Consider the following 27467-nt stretch of genomic DNA (forward strand, 5'->3'; position numbering starts at 1 on the left):
CCAGGCGGTCAATCTCCCCGGATTCCCCCTCCGCATCACCGCAAACCAACCAATTTTCTCCAAATTTACTTCCCCTCCCCTGTTTCTTCCCCTCACTCAGCACAAACACACAATTCCAAGCCAGCCATGCTCCTCGCCTCTACCTAAACCGCCTCCCCACTACCTTATACAACCATTCCTTGTCACACCGTGAAAATGGCCGACGCGCAAACCCAAATCGCCGCGCAGCTCCAAACCACCAAGGCCCTCCCGGTCTCCCCAACCTGGCTGCACAGCTTCATGTCCTCCTCCTCGACAGCGCTGCAGCGCAACGTCCCCGTCTCAGCCTTGATCCAAACCGCGCTCTTCCGCGTCCTGGCTTCCGACTTCCGCGACTCGCTCCAGACCACGAACCCCTCGACGCTGCTCCCAACCGATATCTTCGACCCCACCGTGCAGGAAAGACGGCTGCAGGGCCCCATCCCTGTCCAGGTGCTGGATATCGAGGACATCGGTACGAGTCTCTGGGGCCAGGTTGAGGCGATGGAGCGCGTGGAGCGCGGGGAAGCGGTCCGCGGCCGGGAGATTGTGCGCGCGGTGAATGTTGGCGACGACGATAATGAGGACGGAGGGGGCGGTGGTGGCCCGGCGAATGATGCTGCTGGCCCTGCATCCGAGAATGAGAGCCATGGGCCGCATCGGTTGATTGTTCAGGATGCGGCTGGGACAAGGGCCGTGGGGATTGAGTTAAAGCGCGTGCAGGGGATATCTGTGGCTAAGCTGGCGATTGGGGCGAAGATGGTCATACGTAATGCCACCGTGGCTAGAGGGATGATCCTCCTCTCGCCGGACTGTGTGAAGCTGCTCGGCGGGAAGATTGAGGGGATGGACCTGGCGTGGAAAGAGGGACGGAAAGCTAGGTTGTTGGCGAGGATTACGGAGATGCAAGGTGAGGGTCAGACAGGGTGAAATGCCGCTGTTTCGGGCGGAATTGTTGCATTGTGGTATGCTTCTTCTTTACTCTCTGTCGTGTCTTTTTTTGTCTCATCATTCGTTTCTATCTAATACGCTTGAGCCAGGTCTTCATCTAATCACAGCTTGTATGTGGAGTAAACGCAGCAGCTACTACTCGATCGTCGACACTGCATGATCCAGCTCTTCCCATCCGCCTTGTTGCCACGGTGCGACCATAATGGCCCGCAATGCGTCGCTCGCTTTTCCGGTCTGTGCGTATGCAGCAGCGAGATCCACAGCTTCCAGGTTGCTGTGCGGAGGGATGCTCCGCAAGGCCCTCTTGACGGCCATCTCAGCCGGGTACAGCTCATGTGTAGCCGATGACAACTCTACCCAGCCTTGTGGTTCGGCGGGCGATCTCATCACTGCCGCTGTGGCCTCTCCAATCCGCCTGATATCTTCCGGAATATCTGCGTTTTCCGCGTATCCCAGAGTAGACACCGCAGTGAGGAGCTTGATCAGCCTACCCCGCTCGTGGATCTCGATATCATCACGAGTGATCATATTGCGGAGATCGGATTCGACAGCTTCGACAGCATCCTTATCATCGTCCAGTAGCGCAATAGCTCCGAGAAGGGTGACGGCGCCGATGTGGTCAGGGTACTCTTCAACACAGGCAAACAGCTGCTGGCGAGCGACGCCTCGTTCCTCTTCTCCGCCCTTGGCCCACAGTACTTGCGCCAGGAGACAAACCACCTCGGGAGCGTTGTCCGCCTCTCCAAGCGCATCGCGGAACATATCGATAGCATTATCCATGGACTTCAAGTAGTAGTGTGCCAATCCAGCCGTCAAATGAGCGGACAGGCGCAGTCTCTTGTTTGTCTCGGGATCAAACTTCTCTGCATCTTCTTCACCAGAAAGCATCAGTGCTGTTTCTGCCTTCTCGGCAGCTTCTTCGTACTCGTGACGAGCGAGAAGGACACGAGCGATATCTGCGTTGGCCTGCGCATATCGAGAGAGGGATGCCGCTGACTCCGAAACTTCATATTCGGCCTCCATGCCTGCACACACAGTCCGCAAGCTCACTTCAGCATCAGAAAACTCGCCAATTCGCTCCGCCAGAAGGGAAGAAAGGTGGACGAAAGGCAGATCGGAAGGCTCTTGGCTGGAGAGCTGGTGGAGGGCGAAGAATGGCTGGATAAGTTGCGAGATCTCGTTGGAAATAGAAGAATCGGACAGTAGATGGTCGAACAAGCTCATTGTATAATGCTTCTTGGGCAAACGGGATGACGAGCTGGAAATGTCGAAGGCGTGCTCGAATAAACCTCTTGCTTCCCGCCTATCGCCGAACAAAAGAGCAAGCAAGCCCTGGCCAACCCAGGCCGGAGCGTAATCAGGATCGGTAGACTGCGCCCGGGTGAAGGCCTCGTTGGCTAGCTGAATATCATTATGAAGGAGATATAGCGTTCCGAGGTTCGTCCAAACCTGAGCACTGCGGTCGTTCAGGTGCAGACTTCGTACAAACGCATGCTGAGCAACCTTGGGACTCATGTTTGTCGTCACCACACCAAGTGCATTCCAGAATTCGGAGTTTCCGGCTTCCAGTTCAATGGCACGCTTGAAGCAACGCATGGCCGCCTTGGCGAATTTGCGAGTTTGTTTCTTGTTCTCGGAGGTCGAGCTGAGCATCAAACTCCTGTAGGCTCTGTATTCCGCCCAACCTAGGTTGTACCAAGCAACGGCCTGAGCATGAGTATCGCGGAGTGAGACCTGGATGGCACGCTTGTAGGCTAGGATTGCGGCATATAGGCATTTATTTGACGGGCTAGTGCTTTCATCCTCGGCTGTTAGCGACACAAGGGACTCCGCACCCACTTGGTCAACATCAGTCATGATGTCCAGGGCCGATGGCTCCAGTTGGGCTGTGAGTAGATTCTGCAGCTCGTCGATCGGTAGTCTGTCTGCCTTTGATTTCACGTATGAGAACAGGCTGCATGCGTCTCCAATGCCCTTCCAGAGGTTGAATATGTCGACTCTCTCCATAGCGAGTGACTTTGCTATCATAACCCCTTGCCGTGCAAGTTCGATGCAGTCATTGTACCGTCCCAGTTCCAGACTCTTCCAGGAACTTTCGGTAAGCGTCTGAAGCAAGGCAATCAAAACTCCGATCTCGGTTGGCCTGACTTTCAACACATCCTCGTACCTAGCAATGGCGTCCTCATACTCACCCAGCTCCCGTTTGACGTTTGCAAGCATGTACCTCGCAAACCAGATCTGCTCTTTGTCAGAGTTCGAGAGCGTCTCCTCCAAAGCCTGTGCGTGCTCGAATGCTTTGGTCGCAGCGATATACCGTCCAGAGTGATGGTAGCTCTCGCCCAAGCCGACCCACGAATGGTAATCATTAGGCGAGATTCTCAACGCTGCCTGGAACGACACGATGCTCTTGGGATATTGTTGTTTGTTGATCTGAACAGTGCCCAAAGCTGCGTAGGGCCAACTGTAGCCTTTCCGCTTCGAGCCCGGAGCTGGTTTGGCTTTGCCTGAATCCACCACGCGCTGAGCAACGGCTTCGACGAGATCCCAATCCCGCTGGTTGGCAAAAGTGCGTGCCAGCCTCTCTGCGGCTTCGATCTCTGACGGAGACAGTTCAAAGGCTTTGTGGAAACATCTCTTGGCTCGCGTCCTGTCTTTCTTGTAATCTGCAAAGTACAATCCAAGGCTGGTATAGGCAGGAGCGAAGTTCATGTTAGTCTTGATCGAAGCAAGGAAACTGGCATAAGCACCGTCGCGATCCTTGCGGGCCGCCGGCGAGGGATCGATCTCCCACTGACAGTATCCTATCCGATAGTAGATCTCGGCCTTAAAGTCTCGGTTTTCCGATTGCGCCTCCTGGAGATCTGAGAGCACCTCCCGGAGACCCTCGAGACCAGATTCAAGGTCACCGTTGAGCGCCCTGCACCAGGAAAGCTCTCCGCGAACCTTGATATTTGATGGATCCCGCGCCAGTGCACGTTCCAGAAAGTTCACAGCCTCTGGGTAATCCTCATCAACCTCGAGAATGAGGCCGATGCCAAGCAGACAGCTCGTCGAGGTCGGTTTCCGTTTCAAGATCCCTTCAAAGATGGCTTTCGCCTCCGGGTGATGACGCGGGGACTGATAATAGATGAGGGAATTGGCAAGCATGATATTGATCGCATCGGTGGTGTTTACGAGATCAAGTCCCGCCCGTTTGATTACATCCTGCACATTTCGGAGACCCTTGCGGCAGATATCTGCGGCGCTTTCGTACTCTTCAAGCGCGAGATAGAGCTCCCCCACGATCCGATGGGCCACGATGGATGTGGATGATGTCTCAAGACCTTCGACCATCAAAAGGAGATGATCTTGTACAGCCAGTTCATTGGCCTCGCCATTGTTGTCGTCGGACTCGTGTTCTTCCGCTTTGGGATCTTTGCTACCCTTGGCTTGCTTAGACTCTTCTTCTTCTTCTTCCTTGGTTTCCTTTGGAAATGGCGAGATATCGCTAGCAAGGAATCCCTTGAGAACTTTAGAGAGCCCATCTTCGGGAAAGAACTCAATGAAGTCGTCGAGAAAGTTACGATCCCATTCCCGGAAATCCTGAATGTCATGCCACTCGAGCACGATCTTCCAGGCTAATTCGAAAGGATGTTTGATGATAACCATGTCACGAGCAGCCTGTACGACCTCCACTCGCTTGGCATCCTTTTCATTTGCTGGAAGAACTGCAAGGAAGTCATATGCGCGCTGTAGAGACTTCTCCTCGTAGGTGCGTCGGACCTGGTCGTCGTGAGACCAGTCTACAATCCCACGATAGAGCTGTTCGAGCTCGCTACGCTTGAACGCCTCCCTCTTGACCTCTAATGTAACCTGGTCGATTTTCGCGCCGAGACGAGTACGTCTCTCGCCTATTTCCCGGTTTATGAACTCCTTCTCTTCCGCTTCGGTGATCTCGATCAAACGGAGGTAGGTATGGGAAGGGTGAGGGATTCTTCCTTGGAGGTAATCGTAGAGCGGGGATGAGGGGAGGTGTAGTTCAAGAGCTTTCTTGTATTGCGATCGGGAGCCGTTCTTCTTCGCGAAACCGACATACTTGTCTAGAAGGTCTTGACAGCGATGTTTGTCGTCACTAAATTCAATCAGCAACTAGCTCCAAAAACAAGCCCGGCAAAGGGCAAATTTGTACACGTACACTTCAGCGAATAGCAAGCCAAGCTTTATCACCGCCTCGCGATATTGATCAAGCTTATGCGCGCCTTGTTTTTCGTACAGGTTGATGAGACCTTGCCAGGCTGTCTTGTCATTGTCCTTCACACGGATGGCTGAAAGATAGGCTGCCTCTGCTTCACCATTTTTATTGAGTTTGTCGAGCGCGAGGCCCAAGAAAACGTTTCTATCCAGCACATGAGGTTAGAAGGCGCAGCTGCCGGAGTGAGGGGATGAGGTAATTCGCACGCATGGTAGATTTGAGGGTCTTTCTTCACAATCTCTTGGGCTTTTTCGGCTGCAAGCTCGAAATCCTTCGAGTCCAGCGCTGCGCGCACTGCTTTAAGAGCCGATTTGCTTGCCATTCTGAGGCAATCGCTTCATGGCCTTGCCGGACTCAGGCAATTTGCTAGGATGAGGTGTGAACAGCAGATTGGAGCAGGTTGAGAAAAGGCCGGGCGGGCTTGTGTGGGGAAACCCAAGCGGGAAAAGGTACGTCAGAGCTTCCGGCCGGCTTTCGTTATCGCTCTAGTGCCAGCTGCCTCCGTACTTCATAGTGATGTTTCGATGTTGTCGCTGTCGCTGCCTGTTTGCGTGTTTCATTTAGAGCAAAACAAATAGATCCAGCGTGGTGCGGAATTCTACGAACCAGGATAAGGAGGGACTTCTCTATTCACTTGACCCCTCAGACGCCAAGTCCAGTGCCGTTTGCTCTTAACTGGCGCCGCCGCCAGCCATTAACCAGCTGTTCCTGCAAGGTTAGCGCGGATGTGATCGATACCTCACTTGGTCCAGCTGTGTCTGCTGTCGATACTGATATTTGCCTCCTAGTCATTCAAGTTGTTTGGGTACTGCTTGGTTCGGTTCGCAACCCTCATTCTCCCAGTTTCACCATCTTGACGCTCCCTTATTACGCCTTGTTCTGCCCTTGCGGACGTCCGCAATCACCTAGCTATCTACTTCCGTTTCCTTGCCAGGAATTGTGTTTTGGAGCTGAGAGCAAATGGGTCCTCTTCGGCTTCGAATCGATGGCCAAACCCTGAAAGATGCGAACAATCGGGAGATAACCCTGAGAGGAATCAACGTCGCCGGAGAGTCGAAATACCCGAAGAATCCGGACACACCTTCCTACGTCTCCGATAGCTTCTTCGACGCCGATAATGTCTCATTCGTTGGTCGGCCCTTTTCTATTGACGAAGCACACACCCACTTCGCCAGACTACGCAAGTGGGGCTACAACACGATAAGATATATATACACATGGGAAGCGATTGAGCATGAAGGGCCCGGGAAGTATGATGATGAATGGATTGCATTTACCATCGAGGTGCTCCGCGTTGCGAAGCAATACAACTTCTTCATCTTCCTTGACCCGCATCAGGATGTGGTAGGTTTCTATGACCCTTTCGGGCTACCAGGGTCGTCGTGGCTGATAGCTTGAAGTGGTCCAGACTATCGGGAGGATCTGGTGCGCCCGCCTGGACTCTCTATGCGGCGGGGTTCAATCCCCGATCTTTTAAGAAGACAGAGGCAGCTCTGGTGCAGAACACATATGACGACCCAGCTGAATTCCCGAAGATGATATGGAGCACGAACTATACGCGTCTGGTCTGCCAAACCATGTTTACATTGTTCTGGGGTGGTCGAGACTTCGCCCCCAAAGCAATCATAGATGGTATGAACATTCAGGATTATCTTCAGGGTCACTTCATCGCGGCATGCAGGTACTTTGCTCAGAAGATTCATGAGGCCGGGGATATCGAAAACGAAGTAGTCATCGGGTGGGAGAGCATGAACGAACCTCATCGAGGTCTTATCGGGTTCCAGGATATTTCCGTGATCCCACCCGATCAACAACTGCAACTGGGCACATCACCTACCGCTTTCCAGGCTATGCTCACCGGGTCGGGACGGGCTTGTGAGGAGACAACTTGGGCTTTTGGCGGCTTTGGCCCTCATCAGACCGGCAGAGAACTGGTAGACCCGGAGGGTGAGTCTGCTTGGCTGCCGGAAGACTACGATGATGAGAAGTATGGCTGGAAAAGAGACCCGGGTTGGAAGCTAGGAGAATGTCTTTGGGCTCAGCATGGCGTCTGGGATCCGTCATCCGACCAACTACTGCAGAAGGACTATTTCGCCAAACACCCCCGCACGGGCGAACCCTTGAACTACGACGTATTTACCAATACATACTTTATGGAACACTATCGGGCTTATAGGGACGCTCTCAGGAGCGTTTGGCCCGGCGCAATCCTGTTCTGCCAACCTCCTGTCATGGAGGTCCCGCCTGACTTGAAGGGGACGGTGGACGATGACCCCAACATGATCCATGCGGCTCACTACTACGATGGTCTCACGTTGCTGACGAAACACTGGTAAGTGATCTGGCCTCAGTCTCTAAACGCCGCTGACCCCTATAGGAATCGACTGTATAATGTGGACGTGATTGGGGTCCTTCGTGGCAAATATCTCACACCCGCCTTTGCGATCAAGATCGGAGAAACGGCCATCCGCAACTGTTTGCGTGATCAGCTGAAGTTCTTGAGAGATGAGAGTTTGAAATACATGGGCAACCATCCCATGATCTTCACGGAAATTGGCATCCCTTACGACATGGACGACAAACATGCGTACAAGACTGGTGACTACAGCAGCCAAGTCAGTGCTATGGACGCGAACCACTTCGCGCTGGAGGGCAGCACGGCGAACGGTTTCACGTTGTGGCTTTATACCACCACGGTAAGCGAGCAATACTGCCACCAAGATAGCTGAATCTATTTCTGACTAGAAGTAACGCAGAACAATCATGAGTGGGGCGACAATTGGAATGGGGAGGACCTATCGATCTTTTCGATCGATGATTTTGAGCTACCAAGTGGCAAATACTCTGACCTGGAGACTGACTCTCAGGTGGAAACCGACCCTCACTCACCGGCCTATTCCGAAAGTCAAGGCAATCTTCAACATCAGTCGATAGGCCCCGACAATCTGAAGAGTGCACTGTCGGCTCCCTCTATCAGTTCGGAGTTTAGTCAGTCCAACGAGGACAAGCTCGGGTTCCGTGCGGCGGAAGCCTTCGTTCGACCGAGTCCAATCTATACCAATGGGTTGGTTTCGAAATATATGTTCGACCTTCGAAACTGCACATTCACGTTGTCGTTGATCGGAAACGAAAGAACACTGGGTGAGGAGACTGCGACCGAGATCTACATCCCTGAGTTTCATTTCCCCGCAGGGCACACCGTGGTTTCTGTCAGTAGCGGAGAATGGACCCTTGACTCAAATGAGATCAACTCGGTCAAGGTCCAAAGGTTGCGTTGGTGGCATCCAGTGGGGAATCAGGATATTAAAATCCAAGGGGTCAAGCGTAAGCCAGGTGAGTCTGTCACCTCGTCGAGTGATGAGTTGTCGTACCTGGAGCAATGTCAGAGTAGCGGGTGCAGTATGATGTGATGAGATGATGCCCATCTGCCACGGGTTCTTGGACCCTATCTTTTGTATGCAAGCGTGTTCTGGGTGACTTCAATTTCTTTTTCTTTTCTCTAATGATGAGATGCGTGTTCATGATGGTTTCATGTCTTGATTATAAAGTAAGTGAATATTAAGATCATTTGAATACCCGTGAGGGGAAATACTTATCCTCGTACAATCATGGATAAATACTCAATGATCTCTTATCGATAAGAACCTCAAACCCCCAGGAAGCGGTGAAGACCGGGTAGCGGGGGTGGTGATTGGAGCGGGAGCGCGTGGAAAATTCTCCTGGGAAGGCGGGCCTGATTCAGTGATGATTATCTATCATTTCTCGCCGTTGTTGCTGCTGCTTGCTTTCTCTTTCCCTCTTCCGTACTTCCTTCTTCTCCTCTTTCTCCGAACTTCTTCAACAAGCATCAGTGTGGTAGATTGTCCCTCTTTCTAATTCTTTGCATCTACTTCTCTCACTCCCCCTTAAACCCCTTTAACCAACTTACAAATCATCACAAAGAAAGCAGGCAAAGAAAACAAAGCAAAAACACCCCAACACCAAGTATAAGCAAGCACTCCACTTCAGTTTTAGGCAGAAGATCGGGAGCCTCACCAGGAACCATTCACCGAGCCGCAACTGCTTTCCTCCCCCCCATTCCCCCCGGACGGCGGTTGCCGTGAGTACTTTGCGTGTTCTGCGTGTGTTGCCCACCTTTTGGACCGTGGCTGAAAGTTAAGGCGGGTCGGATTCTTCTATTATTACCTTCCCCTTAGTTCTTTCCCCTGTGGTCCCAAAAAAAAAAAGAACGTTGCCCAACTCATCCCGCTTCCACCACGGAAGATTGAGGAACCCAGAGAAGAAGAAGATAGCACAAGCCTGGAGAGGCATCTGCAAGCGATTGAAGACCATGAAAATACAGCTATCACTGCTTGTCACTTCATCAAGGTAACCATAACTTTTTATTTTTCCTTTGCACATCTATTCGTTCGGAGCAGGGAGGGAGCTATACCTCTCATTTCAAATCACCCATGGCGGCCGAAGGAGATCTATCGGAGGGTCGTATGGCCGACATCATTCGCGCCCTGGAGCTTATCCACAACCCATCCTCTACCAATGAACTCCGCAGAGAAGCTTTGACCTTTGTGGAAGCTCAGAAGGAGAGCAAGTCGGCTGCTCATAATGGTTTCTTACTTGCTTCGCCCGAACAGACCAACCCGCTGGTCCGCTATTTCGGTTTGGGTTTATTGGATCATGTGTTGCGCCACACTTCTTTTGAGGCCCAGGACCAGATCCTGGCTATCCGGGACCTCGTTCTGAAGTTGGCGGAGTCGATTCGACCTGAAGATCCAGCTTACATTCGCAACAAGATCCCGCAACTGTGGGCCGAAGTTGCGAAGAGGAGCTGGGGTCTGGACTGGAATACGATGGACGAGACCCTACTCCAATTCTGGAATGCAAGCCTCGTGCATAAAGAGTTGGTCCTTGCAATTCTTGAGACCCTGTCGGAAGACATCTTCTATCGCGAAGATACGGTTTCATCCTTGCGTGGCACAGATCTCAACCGGGCCCTAGTCGAAATCTGTACGCCGCTGACAGTCTTCGAGGAGATTCATCCCAAGAAGGAGTATGTTGAATTGCGTTGCGGGCCGGAGGGGTGGATGTCCCGGATCTGTGCATTTCTGCATGAATGTATTGGAAACATTCAAAACTCAAAACAGGCACGGGATTCTGCGCTGAAAGCCTTGGCCCTTCTCAAATCTGTTTTGACTTGGGCCATTCCCAAAGCTGTTCTCTCTTCCAACTGCGTCCCCTGTATTGCCAGTGCCTTCACCTGCAATGATGAGCTGGTGCTCCTGGCTGCTGTTGAAGCTCTGCATGCGTTGTACAGCAGGTCTCATGTCGATATTGACGGATTCCAGCCCTTGGTTCACCTTATGTACGAGACCCAGGCCCTCAGTGTGCTCCAGAAGCTGTACGAATGGTCTGTCGTGGGGCCGGACGATGTGGACGACACCAAGTATACTATTTGCAAAAAGCTCTCTGAGATGATATCATACATCGCTGGGTTCCTTGAAGAGAAGGCCTTCTCACTGGAAAGCACACAGGGCATGGACCTTCCTTTCTTCTTCCATCTTACCATTACTGTCATTCAAAATCAAAGTCTCACTATCTCGATCCCTGTTCTTCATGTGTGGTCTAAATTGATAGCTTCCGAGAGGATTGGGAACACAGACCTGGTCACCGGTCTGATCCCTTCGCTGCTGAGCATTTGTACTGAGCGGCTCATTCGCTGGGAGTCGCTCCCCACAGACTCCGAAAATTCTACAGTGTTGTTCCTCAACGAGGATATTGACACAGTCCCCGAGAGACATGCCTTCGTTGGAAATTATCGGCGATACTGTTCCTCCATCATCGAGACCATCGTCCAAAAACGGCCTCAGGAGGCGATCCCTCATATTCTTGCAGGGGTCGACGCCAATCTGGACAACCTGTACAGCGGCGTGGAGCCTTTTACCATCAAATCATTTTCCAAATCCTCCGTCCCCCTTATGCGAGCCGACACGCAGTTTGCAGTCGTTGAAGCGACGCTGAAGGGATACAACAAGTGGGTATCGGCTCACGGAAAAATGCCGCAGCAGGATGAACAGAAACGCAGCGAACTAGAGCAGATATTGGAGGCATGGGCTTTCAAACTAATGCAGCGCAATTTTGAGGATCCGATTTTGAAACAAAGAGTCATCAAGCTCGTCGTCGATATTTCTGCTAGAGCGCTTGATAAGACCCCGAGCTTTGCACTTAAGGCACTAGAGTACATCTTGATGACCCGCTTACCTGATCAGTCCGAGTTTCCAGTATATTCGGAGTCGGTCAAGGAGCTCCACGGTCTTGCCAGCCATGAGCTCCGGCGGTTGGCCATGCGCTACGCGGATTACTTCTCTACATTCTACGACATACTGGAGCCCAAGATCAAGGAGATTTCCATGGCTAACCGCGTGGATGATAAGCTTCATATGGAGCTTACTTCCATACTGCTCATTATAATGCAACGTGCGAACAATGTCGAGCCGTACCTTCGCCAATCTCGTCTTCTGTCTTTCGTGGAGCCGATCAAACAAGCATGGCAGGAAGAAGAATTCCGAACTGTGAGCTCAACATTCGAGGGCTTCTGTGCTATGCTCGGAATGCAGAACGTGGGGGCATATATGCAATCCCGACAGGCTCAAAAGCTTGAAGACTGGTCATCTGTCCCTCTGGATAACGAGGGCAAACTCATCCAGGAAGAGATGACTAAGAAATTCCAGCTACTACCTCTGAGAGGTACCAAGACAATGCTGGCCGTTTCCACAGACAAGCTGAAAAGGTCGGAACCAGCATATGAGCTTGCTTACAATGTTTGGCACGACCTTATTCCCATCATACTGCCGACACTGCTCCATTTAGTCAGTAATGCTCATGCATTCCACAACCCTGGTAATTGGAACGGCTTGCCCGCGGACATGGGGGTGGTTGTGGAGCGCATCTTGACTGATAGATTCTGGCAAGCGGGGATTTCCACCGGCAGCCGTGACGAATTTTACGCTAAAATCACTGCCTCACGGGGCTCACTTGAGGGCTTTGCCTCGTCTGTGAGAGGCAAGATTCGAGCTGTGCGTGAAGCGTGCTACTCGATGCTGTTCAGCATGAGCCGGCTACGGGAGGTCTTCTATGGTTTTACGGAACTTCCAGGTCCGCTCTCACAGGCTCTCTTCAAGGACTCTGTGCACCTATCCTCGCATCAGTTCTCTGTTCTCCTAAACATCTCAAGGTGCTTGATCGACGACTGTCCGGTTCGCTTCCGAAGCAGTTTCTTGCCTCCGATGCTGGCTGCTCTCTTCACCAGCATCGACAAGAAGGTCACTTCGGAATGGGAGCTGATTGAACAGAGAAAAGAGGGACTTGCCGAGTCCGAGGATCTAACTGACGAGATGAAGTCGGAAAGTATCCTGCGGCAGTTGACATACTCTGCGGTGATCATGGTAGCAAGTCTGCTTGATCCCCAACGTGGTGGTAAGTTATGGAGGGTTGGCTAGGAAGTCTGGAACATGCTAATCTTGAAACCTAGATCCTGACGAGGAGCTAGCAGATCCGAGCGCACTGCAGCCCGCACCAGCACTCTCCGACTCGATCCGACACTTTATTCTCTCCTCGCCCGAAATCTTTGAGCCAGTCATGCTTTTCTGCACACATGCTCTTCGTATGCGGGATACCCGTTGCTGCAGTATCATCACCCGAGTCATCCGTTCCATCCTGCAAGACTTTGCCCCTCCTAACAACACGCCTACCACGATCACTATCCGCGAGTTTATCTCTTCTGAAGTTCTGAAGGCCTGCATCACGTCCGTGCATGAGCCCTATTTTGTTGACATGCAGAAAGACCTTGCTCAACTCATTGCATCCATCTGGGTTCTCTACGGCTCGAGCAGTCCCACCCCCCGCGCAGTGATCATGAGCCTTCCTGGTATGACCGAGCAGCGTGTTGCTAATGCAGAGGCCGCTTTGGTCAGATCAACTGCTGCAAGACAGCAAAGAGCCCTCATCTTGGATCTCTTGGAGAGCCTGAGAGGTGTGAGCATAGCCGAGCAAGGCAAGATCTTGGGGTCGCGCGAGGAACGCCGGAAAGCCCGGAGTGCCCTGCAGGAAAGGTACATGACGAGCGAAATGGAAGGCCAGCAAAACCAGAAAGTCGATATCAACGACGGACCGGATTTGGCCGGAGTAGCGGACTTGTTTGGTTAGCAACAGCACTTTATAGATTTCCGGAGCGGTGGTCGCTTCACGGCCTACTCCTGTGTATAGTATGGTGGTGCTCCACAGCCGTTCGTGTCACGACGACCTCTCTCTTGATTTGCATAATTATCACTCAAGAATATAGACAGGGCATCGATGTTCCCTAAAAATTTAAAGGGAAAATTTGATCAAAGATCGAGGCATGACTTACACAGACGAATGACCCTGAAATCATGTAGTATTACTGCCCATAGACTATCGCCTCAATATACAATCCCATGGCAGCTCGGTGCTGAGTTGATTCTCATATCCCGGTGAAGGATGCCGCAACTCACGCGTTCCCCCCGGTCATCCCAGCCAGAAGGCGATTGCACACCATACGATAATTGACCGAGACTCGGGTCATATTATTTCGAATACCACCACCAATGAACTCGATGAAATGAATGAGAACTTCCTTCTTGAGGTAAAAGCTTGAAGAAAATGGCAAACATTTAACGAGATAAAAGTACACACGCACAATACAAGAGCAGAGAAACTAAGCGCGAAGATCACAGAAAAGCAAAAAGCTATATCGATTTACGGAAAACTTTCAAACTTTCAATTCAATTGGAGAAGATTTATTCAGTAACCTTGGCAGGGGTATAGGCGAAAGTAGGGCGGACGAAGCTAGAGTATCCGAATTAGTTATGTCATGTCCTCCAATCTGGAGCAATTCACAGCCAGGAAGGTGGAAAACGTACCGATCAGAGTTATAGACCTTGATTTCCGCTCCCAGGAGCGACTGCTCACGGGCCTTGTCGGCGTAGTACCGACGGACCTGATCCCGATCTTCTTCCGCCTGGAGGAGGGGGAGGATGTGCAGGCGAGCCCACATCTTTTCGCGGCCGATTTCACTGCAATGGGGTATTTGTGGTTAACTTTGTGGTTGTTCGAGCTAGAACTGGAGCTGGAGCTGGAGCTGGGGATTGTAAGGGGCGAGGTGGCACGTACTACTGCTCGCGCGCGGCGTAGTATTGCTTGTAGAGACCGTAGGCTACGCAGCCGACCATGCCGGCGACGTAGACGATGGGTCTGAAGCCGCGGACGGGGATGTTGCGCTTTTTGTTCGTGTTAGCTTGATTCAAATTCTGCGTACTGTGTGCAGTGACTGGGGAGGTGGTGGGTTGATTGTGGTCATTGATTCGATTGCACTGTGCTGAGGTGTAGGATAGGTTCATTCGCATTCGGATTGCGCTGGTTCTGCTGGATTGGGGCTGGAGAAGGGCCTTCCCACCTTGTATTGCACCTGGTGGTAGCCCCCTGCGGGGGGCATGTCCTGAGGCATTTTGACCGGTGTAAAAGAGGAATTGACGCTGAATCGTAGTACCTTGACGGCCGGGCCGGGCTTCGATTTGGAGATATGATGCCGTTTGGCTGAAGTTCCCGGGCTCGGTCACGTGCGGAATATCGCTGTGGTCATGCGGGCTGGGTGCGCTGTGATTGGCTGAACCACACCCTCTGGGGGTCCGAATTCTGGGTTGATTGATTGCTGCGCCGGGTGGATTTTGTTGCTTACCCTGAGGTGTGCTGCGACGATTACCACTACTTCTACTCCTTGAGGGGTGTTCTTGAGGAATCTATCTGGGAGTGTTTGTCTTGAATTGACTGTGGTTTTTGAGCGAAAAAAATGGAGGAAGAAGGTCGTCCCAGGAAATTGGTCAAGCTTGATCACGACGATTCAGCTCCTACAACTACGATGGCCGAGCCAGTTCAACCATCCCCCCACGACTCGGCTGCTCCTGCGGAGGAGCCCCGCGACGATACCGTGACGTCCGCAACGGAGAAAACTGGCGCCCCCAACAACGACGAAGCGACCGACGAGACCGCCGCCGATGCCCCCGCCCTATCGAAGCGCGCCATGAAGCGCCAGCGCCGCCGCGAGCAATGGGAAGACGGGCGCGAGCAGCGCAAAGTCAAGCGGAAGGAGCGGATCCAAGCGCGCAAGGAGCGGCGGCGGGCAGAGTTGGAGGTCGCGAAGCAAGAGGGCCGGGAGGCAGAATTCCGGCGCGAGCACGAGCGCACGCCCGCACGGTTCCGGAAGGGCACGCTGTTGCCGCTGACGTTGATCCTTGACTGCGGGTTTGACGAGCTGATGATCGAGAAGGAGCGCATCTCGCTCGGCTCGCAGTTGACCCGGTCGTACTCGGACAACAGCCGCTCGCCGTTCCGGTCGCACCTGGTCGTCTCCTCGTTCAACAAGCTGCTCAAGCAGCGCTTCGATACCGTGCTGGCTAAGACCTACGAGAACTGGAAGGGCATCCGGTTCCTCGAGGAGGACTTTGTCCAGGCCGCGGAGAAGGCTAAGGAGTGGATGGTTGTGCCTGAGGGAGGTCGCTTCGAGGGCGTCTTCGCCGACAAGACGGATGCGAAGCCTGAGGATGGCGAGATCGTCTACTTGAGCAGCGATAGTCCGCATACCCTCACCGAGCTGAAGCCGTTCAGTACCTACATTATCGGCGGTTTGGTCGACAAGAATCGCCACAAGGGCATCTGCTACAAACAGGCCGTGGAGCGGGGCATCAAGACTGCTAAGCTGCCCATTGGCGACTACATCCAGATGGCTTCGCGCCAGGTGTTGGCTACGAACCATGTCGTGGAAATTATGCTCAAGTGGCTGGAGGTCGGCGATTGGGGTAAGGCTTTCATGGAGGTCATCCCTCAGCGCAAGGGCGGCATGTTGAGGGAAGCGGCCAGTGAGTCGGGGGAGCAGGATGCAGAGGCAGAGCAAGGGGAGGATGGTGACGAAGGGGAGGAAGAGGCTGCAGAGGAAGAGGCTATTGCGAGTGCGAATGCTGCTGCGCAAGAGCAGGAACAGGAGGAACCCAAAGATGCAGCCGAAGGCAACCCAGAAAAGAGTAATTAGATCCCTGTTCAGCACTAGTCCAGTACTCGTACTGAGTACATTGAATGAATTGTAGATATGATGATTTTCACATGATTGGAATGCACCGCCACCCGCGCCACTGCAGTTTCGACGCCACAGCGGTTGCCACTCGATGACGGCAGAAAAACAACAACAACATCGGAATCAAAACATTTTATTTTCGACTTCACTCCAAGACTTCTCGTGCGTTCCACAGTCAGTCTCGCAGTCGGCCTGAGACAGCCTTTCATCGACTAGTCTCTGCCACTGCTAGGACGTCTTTTCCCCTCTGCAATATCGACTACCTTCCACTTCTCTTATCGTTTGCATCTGCGTTTGATCAGCATCCCTGCTCCCCCAGCAACAGGATCTCCCCTCCTCATCAGCCGAACAAACAACCAGTCGGTGTTGCTGCGACGCCCGGCCAACTGCAGCCATGTTCATGCTCCGCAACGGTAAGCCTGAGTTCACTTTGTCTTTTCCCTTTCAGTCACTGTCCCTGTTCACTATTCACTTTACCCCACCATCAGCCCCTCTTTCCCTCCTTCCGTCCACTTTCATCTTGACCTCATCCCCTCATCACATGCTAATTACCTGATCTTTCATTTTCTTCACCAACAGTGAGCAAGTACCTCTTTGGAGACACTTCCAAAGAATCCATCATCGAAATCCCCCAGGGACAACTCTACCTTGTTCGACCTCTATCACCCAAAGGATACTCGGAGCTCATCTTCAAGGACGCCGCTGCCTCCATCCGACGGACTGGCCAGGACTTCCAATATCAGCTAGTCATCCAACGTGCCTACGAAGAAGGCGAGGAAGAGCTTGCCGAAGACGAAGACGAGCAGGCGAGCGACAGCCTGGACAAGGACGAGAAGGTTTTCCTGCTTGACCAAGCCCTTCACTTTCGTTCCGAAGTCCGTGAAGGCGGCGCGAAGATCTTGGCCTGGAGAGACCTCAGTGGCGACGTAGGTGATCTCTTCGAGTTCGTCTGTGACCCATCCGTAGCATCGGACAAGGTCTCGACCTTTGAGTTGGCCGCCCTCCAGTGTCAGTACGAGCGGACGTATCGACGCAGCGCGCAGGGTGTCACTCGTGCGGAGCTGCAAGAATTCTCGTTTCAGGAGGAGAAACCTATTCCGTCGGCAAGTCCGATTTCCTCACCCACGAAATCTCGTGATCACTCCCTCGATTCGCCCGACGCAACAACCGCCATGGCGAAGGACGTGGTATATTCAAAGTCCAAGGGACACATCAAGCCTGCCGTTTCTGAGAGCGAGTCTACTGTTGCACCACCATCCGCTGCACAACCCGAGGCTCGTGAAATTCTCACTCAGGAGAAGGCGGAGCTACACCTCTTCGATTTTCCCACCGGGACCTTTGTTCAGCAAGATGCCAACGTTACTGCGACTGTGTCAGAAGTCGGGGATTGGCAATACTGGCTTCAGATCAGCGGAGAGGACAAGGAATGGCTAGGCCAGGCAGTCGTTGCTGACATCAACCCCGTCTTCAACTTTGAGTACCTGTCCTTCATCTTTAACGCCTACAGTCAGGATGGCTCGGCCTTCTCTTGGCTCCTTCGCTTCCACGATCAAGAGACGGAGGAGAGATTTCAAGAGGGTCTCATGCAGGCACTTTGGGAACAGCTGAATGAAATGAAATGGGCTAAGGTCAAGGAGAATGAGAAGGAGTATGTGTTGGATGCTTTCCAGGATCTGACCATGGAGGACTCGGAGGAGCGCGAAGCTGAGGCTGAGGCCGAGGAGGAGGAAGAGTCGGAAGAAGAGGATCAGGATGACGGCCAGCGCAGCGAGCACTACGATTCGGATGAGGAGGAAGACGATGTGATAACCCGTGATAACGACGGCAATGTCAACTCCCAATTGGCCGTCGGTTATAAGCACGATCGTTCGTTCGTCGTTCGTGGCTCTAAGATCGGCGTTTTCAAGCACACCCCCAACAACAACCTCGAGTTCTCAACCAACATCTCCAAGGTTGAAACCCCCAAGGGCAAGCTTTTCAGCCCAAAGAAGGTCATGCTACACGCCGAAGATTCGAACATGATTCTACAAAATAGCGACGACCCCAACTCCCTCTACCGTATGGACCTGGAGTATGGTAAGATTGTGGACGAGTGGAAGGTGCATGATGATATTCCCGTGCATACCTTTGCCCCTGAAAGTGTAAGTTGATTCCCGCATGCACTTCATGACGCATAGATCGCTGACTCTTCCCTCAGAAATTCTCCCAAATGACTTCCGCTCAATCTTTCATCGGTGCTTCGAAGAACGCTCTGTTCCGCGTTGATCCCCGTGTAGCCGGAAACAAGCTGGTAGAGTCTGAACTGAAGCAGTATGCCAGCAAGAACGACTTCTCGTCGGTGGCCACTACTGAGAAGGGATACATTGCCGTAGCATCCAACAAGGGTGACATCCGCATGTTTGACCGACTCGGTATCAATGCCAAGACGCATATCCCTGCTTTGGGTGAGCCCATCATCGGTCTGGATGTATCTGCCGATGGTCGCTGGGTTTTGGCCACGTGCCGCACCTACCTCTTGCTCATTGACGCCCTACAGAAGGACGGAAAGAACGAAGGCAAGCTGGGCTTTGAGCGCTCCTTTGCTAAAGACTCAAAACCGCAGCCGCGTCGTTTGGGTCTGCAGCCCGCTCATGTCGCTCAGTTCCAACATGAAACCAAGAAACCAATCGCCTTCACTCAGGCTCGCTTCAACACGGGCGTTGATGCACACGAGACGTCAATTGTCACGGCCACCGGTCCCTTCATCATCACCTGGAACTTGAAGAAGGTCATTGCCGGCCGCAAGGATCCGTACACCATCAAGCGCTATGGAGAAGAGGTCATGGCAGATAACTTCCGGTTCGGCTCTGATAAGAACGTTATTGTGGCTTTGCCCAATGAGGTTAATATGGTGGCCAAGAAGAGTCTGTTGAAGCCTACGCGTGAGAGTATTGCTGGTCCCTTGCCTATGACGCCTAGACGCCGTACACAGTGGGGAAGTCGGCTGGGAAGGGATGACATTGTCAACTCACCCTACTGATACGGCTGCTGACTTGGTGGTTTTCTTTTTCGGTTTTTTGCACTGCATACCCCTCTGTGTTATTTATTTTCGAGTCTATCCCCTTCACACTGTGTGTTGATCTTCCTGCTTTACATGACGGGTTGTAATGTCTCGCTGGGATCCCTGATGGTCGCGGAATTTATGTAGTGGTAATCAAAGCATACGATTCATGAGATGACGATGGATTATCCGAGTACAGCTTTCAGTACACGTAGATGGGCGCTGCCCTATACTGCCCTCAGTCGGGCATCGCACACCAACATCATCCTTCAATTATACCACCTTGCCGGGTCAACTTTCGAATATATTATGGACCATTCTGCCCGCAGATCATGATCCGCCTTCCCCTCCAGTACCAATCAATCTTTTTTTGCTCGGATTGCTCAAAGTTTTGCAGATGACGTACGTATCACCAAAAAGGGACGATCCAATTCGTTCGCTCCATCCATTTAAGAGCCAACATACCAAACCTCGACCCCGAGGATATCAAACTTAATGCCCTCATCCGAAAGCGGCTCATTACCAAAGGTCTGAGAAGCGGCACTGACACCTTTCTCCAGACTCGAGTCTACCCAGAGACCGTAATGTCCATCCCTGTAGTGTTAAAACCGATTAGCGAACCAGTCACGCCCAAGCAGTTTACATTGATTTAAAGGGGAGATACTCACCCGCCACCCAAGCTCAGAAACCCGGTCTCACAGAACATCATATAATCGTTCACTCCGCTGTACGGGAACGCCTTGAAGCGGATCTGCTCCGGCGTGGCCGTGCCACTGTTACTGGTGGAGGCCGGACCCGGACCCCGGGGCAGGGGACTCCAACTGCGCAGGGTGGTCGACCGGCCGGCGTGCGTGGTATCCGCGCTGGGCGGCAACGGTAAGCCTGCGCGTTCGAGCGCCGCCAACGTCTGCTGTACATCATTTTCAGTTCCCGGCCCGGCCCCAGTTTGCATCCCAGGGTCCTGGGTGTGGTGACCTGCCGCCGCCGCCGCCGTCAACTGCAGGAGCCGATCAGCCGAAGGCGGCTGCACGACCGAGGCGCGCCAGAGGAAACACTCGCCTGTGCCGAAGTAGTGCGAGTCCGGGTGCGGGGGATCGGTCATGTAGGCGCCGAAGACAGCGCCGCCGGGGCCATTATTCGTGTTGGAGAAGGAAGAGGAGCCGCCGGTGGCGGAGTACGACGACGAGGAGCCGGTCGACGGCGAGGCGTCCCGGATGATCAGCACGTAGCCCGCCCGCGGGCTGCGCTGCGAGATCGCTCGGCAGTTCTCGTATAGTGTGCTCAGTGAGGCGCCGTCCCGCTCTAGGCTGTATGCTAGCCGCCATGTGTCGCATAGCTGCAGGCGCGCTGGCACCAGGAGTCGGATTTCTTCGGCTAGCGAGCGCGTGAGGAGGTAGTCTTGCGTTTGGGCGCTGTGCTGGCTGTGGTTCTCTGGGTCGGTTAGGGTGAGGGGCGTGAGAGGTGGGGGTTGGAAGGGTGAGGCCGTGCGGATGGGCGTGAATAGTGTGCTTGTGTTTGTTGCTGGGTTGGTTGTTGTTGTCGTGCTGCTGATGCTGCTCGTGCTTTGGAATGGGCGACGCATTGTGCTGCTGCTGCTGCTGCTGTTGTTGTCTTGGTTCTTCGTGGATTGCGGGTCGGTGAAGCGGCGGTAGAGCCCTGAGACGACGTGGGTTACTGGGTAGGAGAAGTAGGAGGCTGCGGATTGTTGTAGCGAGGAGGATCGCCGCTGTTGGTTTTGAGGTTGAGGTTGTTGAGTTCGTGGCTGTTGTTGTTGGCGCTGGTCGGGAGGTCGAGGGGATGAGGAACTGCTGGACGACTGCGAGTATGACGACATGCGGACGAGGAAGGTCTCGACTGCTGCAATTGAGGTTTCGAGATGGAACGTGTGTCAAGATAAAATTAGGTTTGAGAAATGGTGGAGTTAATCAGATTCAAATATGGAAGGGGGGAGAGAAAGAAGCAGAGAGGAGAAGGAGGAGAGATGATGCTGAGGTGTGAAGAAGATACGAGGGAGCTCGTGCGTTAATCAATCAATCAATCAATCAATCAGCCCATGCCAATTCGAGATCAGATCATCACCGACAAGTTATACGCTCAACGTCCACGATTGTTGATTGTGTCAGATTGCATTACATTGCTAGGATGTACAGACAAATTCTCTGACCTCTTGTGACATCCACAGTGGTCTGAGTTAATTCATCATTCGCCATGTTCCACTTCTTGTCCATAGATTGATTTCTCCTCCGCATTGTCTCCATACTATTTCCGGTCTCACAAAATATCTTCAACTCCACTCCCTCCACACAGCTCTTTCCAGCCATTGAGTCCGGACACAACTCTGCAACATGGCTACATCTCCTCCTTTGCAGCATCCTGCCTCCGACACAACTGTCTTCCTCGACCAACCCCCGAGCTGCCTGCAATTCTGCCCCGCAATTCCCGACTGCTGCATCATCGGCACCTACTTGCTGTCCGAACAGAAGGATGAATCGAACGACTCGAACATCAAACAAACAAAAACAGGCTCTCTACAGCTCTGGCGCATAGACCCCTCCACTAAACAACTGTAAATCTCCCTTTTCTGTCCCCAGCCGCGAGACGAACTAACTGACTTCTACCCAGCACCTTCCTCTGGAAACACCCTTTGCCATACGCCGTCTTCGACCTACATTTCCACCCTCGCGATGCCTCGCTCCTTTCCATCGCAACGAGCGCAGGCTCAGTCGCCTTCTTCCGTCTCACGCCTGACGAGCACAACCGGACTCCCACCCTAACCCCACTCCTTACACAATCCGTCCACGAGGACCCCTCGATCCCCGCGCTCTTCCTCGCCTGGACGCCCTCAACCTGGCCATCGCCAACCCCGAATGGCACCACGACGACAACCCCTCTCGACGCATTCGCCGTCACATTTTCCGACAGCCGCACCACGATCTTCCAATACACCCCCGGGCCCTCCGCTCATGCACCTCCGAAGATCACCGAACTAGACACCTTCCCCGCCTCCCAAGCCATCGAAGTCTGGTTTGCCGCTCTCGCGACCTTCCCCGAGTCTACTTCCAAGCAGGAGATCCCCTACATCTTCACAGGCAACGACTTCGGCGCCCTCCACACCCGCCGTTACACCATCACATCCGAGACCAATCACCTGTCCGTTCTGCTGGACCACCACGACCGCGCCCGCCACCACACCGCAGGCGTAACCTCCATCTTACCCTTACCCCTCCCGCTCAAAGACGACAGTCCCGTGATTCTAACGGGGAGCTACGACGAGTCCCTCCGCGTGTATCACGCGACCAGACGGGGGGAGGTCCTCGCGGAGATAGGGCTGGGCGGGGGCGTGTGGCGGCTGCAGCTGCTGTCAGCATCGTCGTCGGCCGAAGCGGAGGAAGAATGGACGGGGCTGGTCTTGGCGAGCTGCATGCACGGGGGCACGCGAGTGGTGCGGGTGCGTTGTTCCGGAGGGTCAGAGTGGGAGTTGGAGGTGCTGGCTGAGTTCACGGAGCATGAGAGCATGAACTATGCGACGGATGTGTGGAGGCCTGCCGGGGGCTATGAGTTACCGATCCATAGCAGCGACGAGCAGCAGGAGGTTCTCTGCTTGTCGAGTAGTTTCTACGATCGGCGAGTGTGTCTGTGGCGGGTTCGGGTATAGATAGACATCACGGGCAATCGCCATAGAAGTAAATAAATAATGTATACTCTATCCGCAATAGATACCAATCATCCCCAATCAGCCTTAGAAAGACAAGAATTAACCCACGATCATCATTTCCCAAAGAAATCCTCATTATAATGCAAGTATAACAGACAAACCGTCTTGATTCTTATTCTCTCTAGATACACCACCACCGCCACACCAGAAACCCCTCAAACAATCGTCTCCAACTCCCGCGCATACCCGATGGCATTCTCAATAATCGTCCCACTAGCCACCAGGATATCCTTCTCCGAGCGCGCCGCCGCCTCAGGCTCAACAGGGAAATAGATGCGGCCATCGCGCAGCACCCAGCCCCGCTGCTGGGCGAACTCGATCACGGCGCCCTCCGAGTCCATGAAAAGCAGGTTCTTGGCGTTGGAGATCGGCAACGATGGGTAGGCTTTTTCGGAGCAGTCTGCGATTTCGCTGCGGATAGTGCCGACGAGGACCTAGATTCATAGCATATCATGTTAGTTATCAACCCAGCATAGCCATCGGCAACATCATCAAACACCAGTCATAGTCCCAAACCTCAGCCCTACATCCCCATCCACCCCATCCCACCTCAACACCAATCCTCGCGAACAGGGGTAATGGTAGAAAGGAAACATACACTCGAAAACAACTCAAAGTCCTCCCCAGGAACCCTCTCAGAATTCGTCTCCCGCCACACCTTATCATAGCTCCCCTCCATAAGGTTCCGTTCCAGCTCCACAGGATACTTAATAAACGGATCATCCTCGACGCTGCGACCCTGCAAGCTCGCTTCTTCCACCAACCCTTCCAACACGGTATGGAAGCTCGTGCTATCGCCCATACTCAGCAGCAACAGCAAATACAACCCTGTGATCTTGCTGCGTTGGCTATTGCTGCCGCCACCCCTGCTGGTGCTGCTCTTCTCATCGGAGGCGGGGTTCGTTTGGCGCTCTAGATCGTAGAACGGCTGGAGCTGTTGGTAGTAGCGCGTGAAGCCCGGGGCGTCGGTTTGGCGGATCGAGGCGAGGGCGCCCAGCTCGAGGATCTCGCGGGCCACGGGGATGAGGTCGGGTGGGGTGGATGCTGTTGGCAGCAGGGAGTTGTGCTGTAGGAGTGCCCGTTTGGCGGTTGTGAGGAGCGCGCTGGCTTTTTCGAGGTTATGTGCGTTCAGGCTGTTGTGGAGCTCTGTGAGCAGTGTGCGGAGGTCGGTGGCCATTTTGGGGGACGCTGGCGCTGATTTTGGGTTGGTAGTAAGTGGTGGTATCGGATTTCGGGGTCGGGAAGAGAAGAGGTTCGAAGGGTATGTCGGGGTTGAGCAGTATGGAGGATGAAGGAGAGGGTCAAGGTTCGATTGAGAGGTGTATAAGGATGAGGCTAGGCTGGCTGGCTGATGGACGTTGACGTTGATGCTTGGATCTGCCGGAAAGAGCTGGCCTGGGCGGTGAGTGCTCGGTCACGTGGAGAGCTCTGAGCATTATTCCCGATTGGGGGTGATTACATGGACCCCGTCCATCATGGATCCGTAACGGACCTCGGACTGTCTGACTGAGCGGTCGTTGATTTAACCGTTATATTGAAGAATCATACTAGAACTACGCTTCTAACGCAAGCTCCAACAGTGTCCCATAGTACGGTGTCCCCAGCCCCGTCACCGGGTCCCAGCCTGGCGTCGCGTTCCATCCAGCATGCGGGACTTGCGCTCCAGTGGGTTCGTCACAACCAACAGATCCTCCATCGACAATGTCAGTGAACCCCTTCTGTTTGAGCGAGTATAGCCACGGGTTTAAGAATCCCAGCGTCGACTTGCCCTGCACCAGCCGCGCTGCATTCAGCCGGGTGATGATGGCAGCAAAGACAGGCGCCGCAGCACTATATCTCGAGTCAATACTCTGTGGCTTGGTCAAACTGAACAGAAACGCTCACCTGGTACCCCCGGTCTTCATCCACTCACCATTGTCGCGAAGAACAAAGTTGTTGGCCTGCGTGGAAACATCAGGAATGCCACGTCCCTGAGGGTTGTACAACCCTTCGAAGCTGCTTGCCAGGCCCTGCAGGTAGCTTGTGACGCTGGAATCCTGGTAGGAAGGCCGAGCAAAGATTTCCGAGAAGCCACCACCAGAGAATGAGATTGCCGACTCTGGACTAATCCCCTCCGTGCCTCCCACTGACGTCACAAAGGGACAGGACGCTGGAAAGACGGGCTGGAACCGAGTCCGACGTGTACCGTCATGAGTGATACATGTATCTCCGGGGCCCCAGTCGCCACTGCTGAAAATAACAGATACTCCCCGTGCGCCCAGCTGTGCAAAGAGGTTGCAGACGGCTTCTGCGTACGCCGTTGGTACCAATGGTTCTTCCTCGCCGTAGGAGGTACTAAGGACCGCTGGAAGGTCTTTATCTGGCAGGCTAAGGAGATAGTGCAGTTGCTCCAGATAGGGCTCATTCGTCGAGTCATCGATGGTCAACGCCCCAGAATCTTGCACCATCGGGCCACGCCCACCAGTGGTATAGTAGACAGCGGATGCATGGTATGCCAGTGACAGCGCGTATTGAATGTCGAGGGAGGCCTCACTAGACGGACTAAGCGAGTACTGTAGGTTACGCCCGCCATTGATCGAGACCACCGAAAAGTTGGCGTCGGCTTGATCAGGCGCATACGTTGCAAGGAACTGCTCCAGATCGTCGTAACGTGCATATTCCTCCAAAAACCCCGAAATACCCAGCCGGTTGCGCTGATCGGGCGTGATATCGGTGTCATTTATTCCATAGAGCTGCCGCAAACAAGTGGGGGTCACTATCATCGAGCAGTTGCCCGCCAAGTCCTCTGCAGTGAGAGCGACCGGCACCATGGTTTCTGGGCTGTCCTGGGCTTGTGGGGAGCCGAACCGCGTTGTAGGTTGAATGAGCTGGACGAACGGCCAAATCTCCTCTGGCACTGAGTACGTGAGCGTCCGGACCGTTGTTGTCTGCGTCTTTGGGTGGTAGAAGTGGTAGAATTGAGTCTTCATCATCGACTCTGCCTGCGATAAAGGAATGGTGAACGCGAGCCAGTCACCGCGATCTTCGATAGACTCCGCTGGTACATGCTCCCATTCCAGCCATGAACGAACTTTGGCTATGGCCTCGTCGGAAGGGCGCATAGACGCCTGAAGCTCTTCCCTTGTCAGATGGCGGCCATAGTCACGATGACCAGGCGTCGACCAGGCTATCACCTGCTCTTCAAAGCCGGACAAGTCCGGCTTGCGCATCGCCAGCCAGAATCTCATCGGAGCTGATGATGCAGGACCGGACTGTCGCATCCACCCATCCGGCACATTTTGCAAACGGTCCACGACGGAATACCGACCTGTAGGGATAGCGAGTGTATCTAAGCCACAGGCAAGCAGGGACAGAGTTTCCAGGATAATTGTCAAGCTGATCTGTCGCATTATTGCAACTGTAATAGAGAGCGCACGGTTAGATCGAAGGACTGCATGCACGTGGCTCATGCGGAATGCGGGTCTCGCATGGCTTTTGAGCCATTGAATAGATGGCTAATGTCTTTTGTCCATCCTATCCCCGCAAGGCAATTACGCCTAAGCTCCCTTCTGCGTGGAGCCTGATGGGAGCTATTCCCCGTCAGATTGGGTATAAGCTCAAGCCTCAACCGAAGTCCGCAGCGGTCGTTTCTTCAGCATAGTCAATACAAACAGAGTATCTGATTGGCGTCACCGAAAGTTCAATCTGCTGAAAGTTTTGACAATAAGACTCATTCCCTGTCGGTCAGCCAATACATCGTCTGGCTAGACATGATGCCAGAGTTCTCATCGGCCGAAGTTAGTCGATTCCTTGGGTCGCTGCTGTCATTGTGTCCCAGCTGTGGTGTCGACCTCTAGGAATGAGACTCGTGGGAGAGTCATGAAGCTCGGAGAACTGGAGATGGGAATTTGAGATAGGTTGAAGAAGAGTGATTCGGTCAGTTTTGTTATGACGAGGCCAATCAGTTGTGCCTTGCAGTCTATTGAGATTGCCTGGAAGCTTTATTGCTTCCGGATGGGGACGGGCCGGTTGATTGAGACCCACTTCTGGAAAGGCCCAGAGCTCGCCGCCCGACGCGGGGAGAGTCCCGCTAATCCTGCTTGGGAGCTTATATTGGCCTCAGGCAACCAAATCAGAAGTCTGCCTGAGGTTGTTAGGAAGTTAAATATTGCAAGGATCTTTGTCTCAACTCTCGTGGGCTCTATCTCCACGCGAGACATCCAAAGAAGCTTTCTGATCCCACGGAAGCTGAGCTATTGGCGACCAGGGTGCGATGGGGTGACGTGCCCAAGGTCTTTAACCTCTATCAAAGGCACTGATCCTCAGTCCAAAGAATCCATTGTAATTGAATTATGATCAAACGACCTCGCACCACGTGCCAGACCCAACATACTTC

The 27467-nt window shown here is 53.4% G+C and overlaps 9 protein-coding genes across 9 annotated transcripts; 5 read left to right on the top strand and 4 right to left on the bottom strand.

Moving 5' to 3' along the window:
* Positions 1 to 78: 78 nt before the first annotated feature.
* On the top strand, positions 79 to 1064 carry BO97DRAFT_113011 (OB fold domain-containing protein). Its single transcript, XM_025689919.1, has 2 exons — positions 79 to 983; positions 1059 to 1064. The coding sequence occupies exon 1, from the start codon at positions 196 to 198 to the stop codon at positions 946 to 948; it is 753 nt and encodes a 250-aa protein (XP_025549955.1). The 5' UTR covers positions 79 to 195; the 3' UTR covers positions 949 to 983; positions 1059 to 1064.
* On the bottom strand, positions 1037 to 5561 carry BO97DRAFT_478933 (SKI complex subunit tetratricopeptide repeat protein SKI3). Its single transcript, XM_025700658.1, has 3 exons — positions 5407 to 5561; positions 5144 to 5344; positions 1037 to 5080 (listed from the first exon to the last, which is right to left on the bottom strand). Exons 1-3 carry the CDS (start codon positions 5520 to 5522, stop codon positions 1105 to 1107), a joined length of 4293 nt encoding a protein of 1430 aa, XP_025549956.1. The 5' UTR covers positions 5523 to 5561; the 3' UTR covers positions 1037 to 1104.
* A 160-nt stretch (positions 5562 to 5721) lies between these two features.
* Positions 5722 to 8727, top strand: BO97DRAFT_393233 (sterylglucosidase 1). Its single transcript, XM_025693913.1, has 5 exons — positions 5722 to 5915; positions 5989 to 6544; positions 6601 to 7532; positions 7578 to 7896; positions 7957 to 8727. Exons 2-5 carry the CDS (start codon positions 6161 to 6163, stop codon positions 8608 to 8610), a joined length of 2289 nt encoding a protein of 762 aa, XP_025549957.1. The 5' UTR covers positions 5722 to 5915; positions 5989 to 6160; the 3' UTR covers positions 8611 to 8727.
* An 886-nt stretch (positions 8728 to 9613) lies between these two features.
* BO97DRAFT_393235 (karyopherin MSN5) lies at positions 9614 to 13528 on the top strand. Its single transcript, XM_025693914.1, has 2 exons — positions 9614 to 12670; positions 12726 to 13528. Exons 1-2 carry the CDS (start codon positions 9652 to 9654, stop codon positions 13397 to 13399), a joined length of 3693 nt encoding a protein of 1230 aa, XP_025549958.1. The 5' UTR covers positions 9614 to 9651; the 3' UTR covers positions 13400 to 13528.
* Positions 13529 to 13541: 13 nt separating this feature from the next.
* On the bottom strand, positions 13542 to 14774 carry BO97DRAFT_371643 (putative NADH-ubiquinone oxidoreductase subunit GRIM-19). Its single transcript, XM_025692832.1, has 4 exons — positions 14667 to 14774; positions 14384 to 14490; positions 14134 to 14286; positions 13542 to 14059 (listed from the first exon to the last, which is right to left on the bottom strand). Exons 1-4 carry the CDS (start codon positions 14715 to 14717, stop codon positions 14011 to 14013), a joined length of 360 nt encoding a protein of 119 aa, XP_025549959.1. The 5' UTR covers positions 14718 to 14774; the 3' UTR covers positions 13542 to 14010.
* Positions 14775 to 14963: 189 nt separating this feature from the next.
* Positions 14964 to 19554, top strand: BO97DRAFT_478937 (uncharacterized protein). The gene is made up of 4 exons (XM_025700659.1): positions 14964 to 16287; positions 16640 to 16750; positions 16917 to 18478; positions 18535 to 19554. The coding sequence occupies exons 1-4, from the start codon at positions 15060 to 15062 to the stop codon at positions 19354 to 19356; spliced, it is 3723 nt and encodes a 1240-aa protein (XP_025549960.1). The 5' UTR covers positions 14964 to 15059; the 3' UTR covers positions 19357 to 19554.
* Positions 19555 to 19566: 12 nt separating this feature from the next.
* On the bottom strand, positions 19567 to 21361 carry BO97DRAFT_371652 (putative oxidative stress response protein Oxr1). The gene is made up of 2 exons (XM_025692833.1): positions 20046 to 21361; positions 19567 to 19971 (listed from the first exon to the last, which is right to left on the bottom strand). Exons 1-2 carry the CDS (start codon positions 21209 to 21211, stop codon positions 19827 to 19829), a joined length of 1311 nt encoding a protein of 436 aa, XP_025549961.1. The 5' UTR covers positions 21212 to 21361; the 3' UTR covers positions 19567 to 19826.
* Positions 21362 to 21722: 361 nt separating this feature from the next.
* On the top strand, positions 21723 to 23032 carry BO97DRAFT_393252 (uncharacterized protein; the record flags this gene model as incomplete). Its single annotated transcript, XM_025693915.1, has 2 exons — positions 21723 to 21943; positions 22000 to 23032. 2 exons carry the CDS (start codon positions 21723 to 21725, stop codon positions 23030 to 23032), a joined length of 1254 nt encoding a protein of 417 aa, XP_025549962.1.
* A 215-nt stretch (positions 23033 to 23247) lies between these two features.
* Positions 23248 to 26481, bottom strand: BO97DRAFT_435690 (subtilisin-like protein; the record flags this gene model as incomplete). The annotated part of the gene is made up of 6 exons (XM_025697745.1): positions 23248 to 23526; positions 23691 to 24286; positions 24771 to 24922; positions 24977 to 25254; positions 25339 to 26399; positions 26430 to 26481. The coding sequence occupies 6 exons, from the start codon at positions 26479 to 26481 to the stop codon at positions 23248 to 23250; spliced, it is 2418 nt and encodes an 805-aa protein (XP_025549963.1).
* Positions 26482 to 27467: the final 986 nt, after the last annotated feature.

The sequence above is a fragment of the Aspergillus homomorphus genome (assembly GCF_003184865.1).
Source record: "Aspergillus homomorphus CBS 101889 unplaced genomic scaffold BO97scaffold_26, whole genome shotgun sequence".
In the NCBI taxonomy this organism is placed as follows: Eukaryota; Fungi; Ascomycota; class Eurotiomycetes; order Eurotiales; family Aspergillaceae; genus Aspergillus; species Aspergillus homomorphus.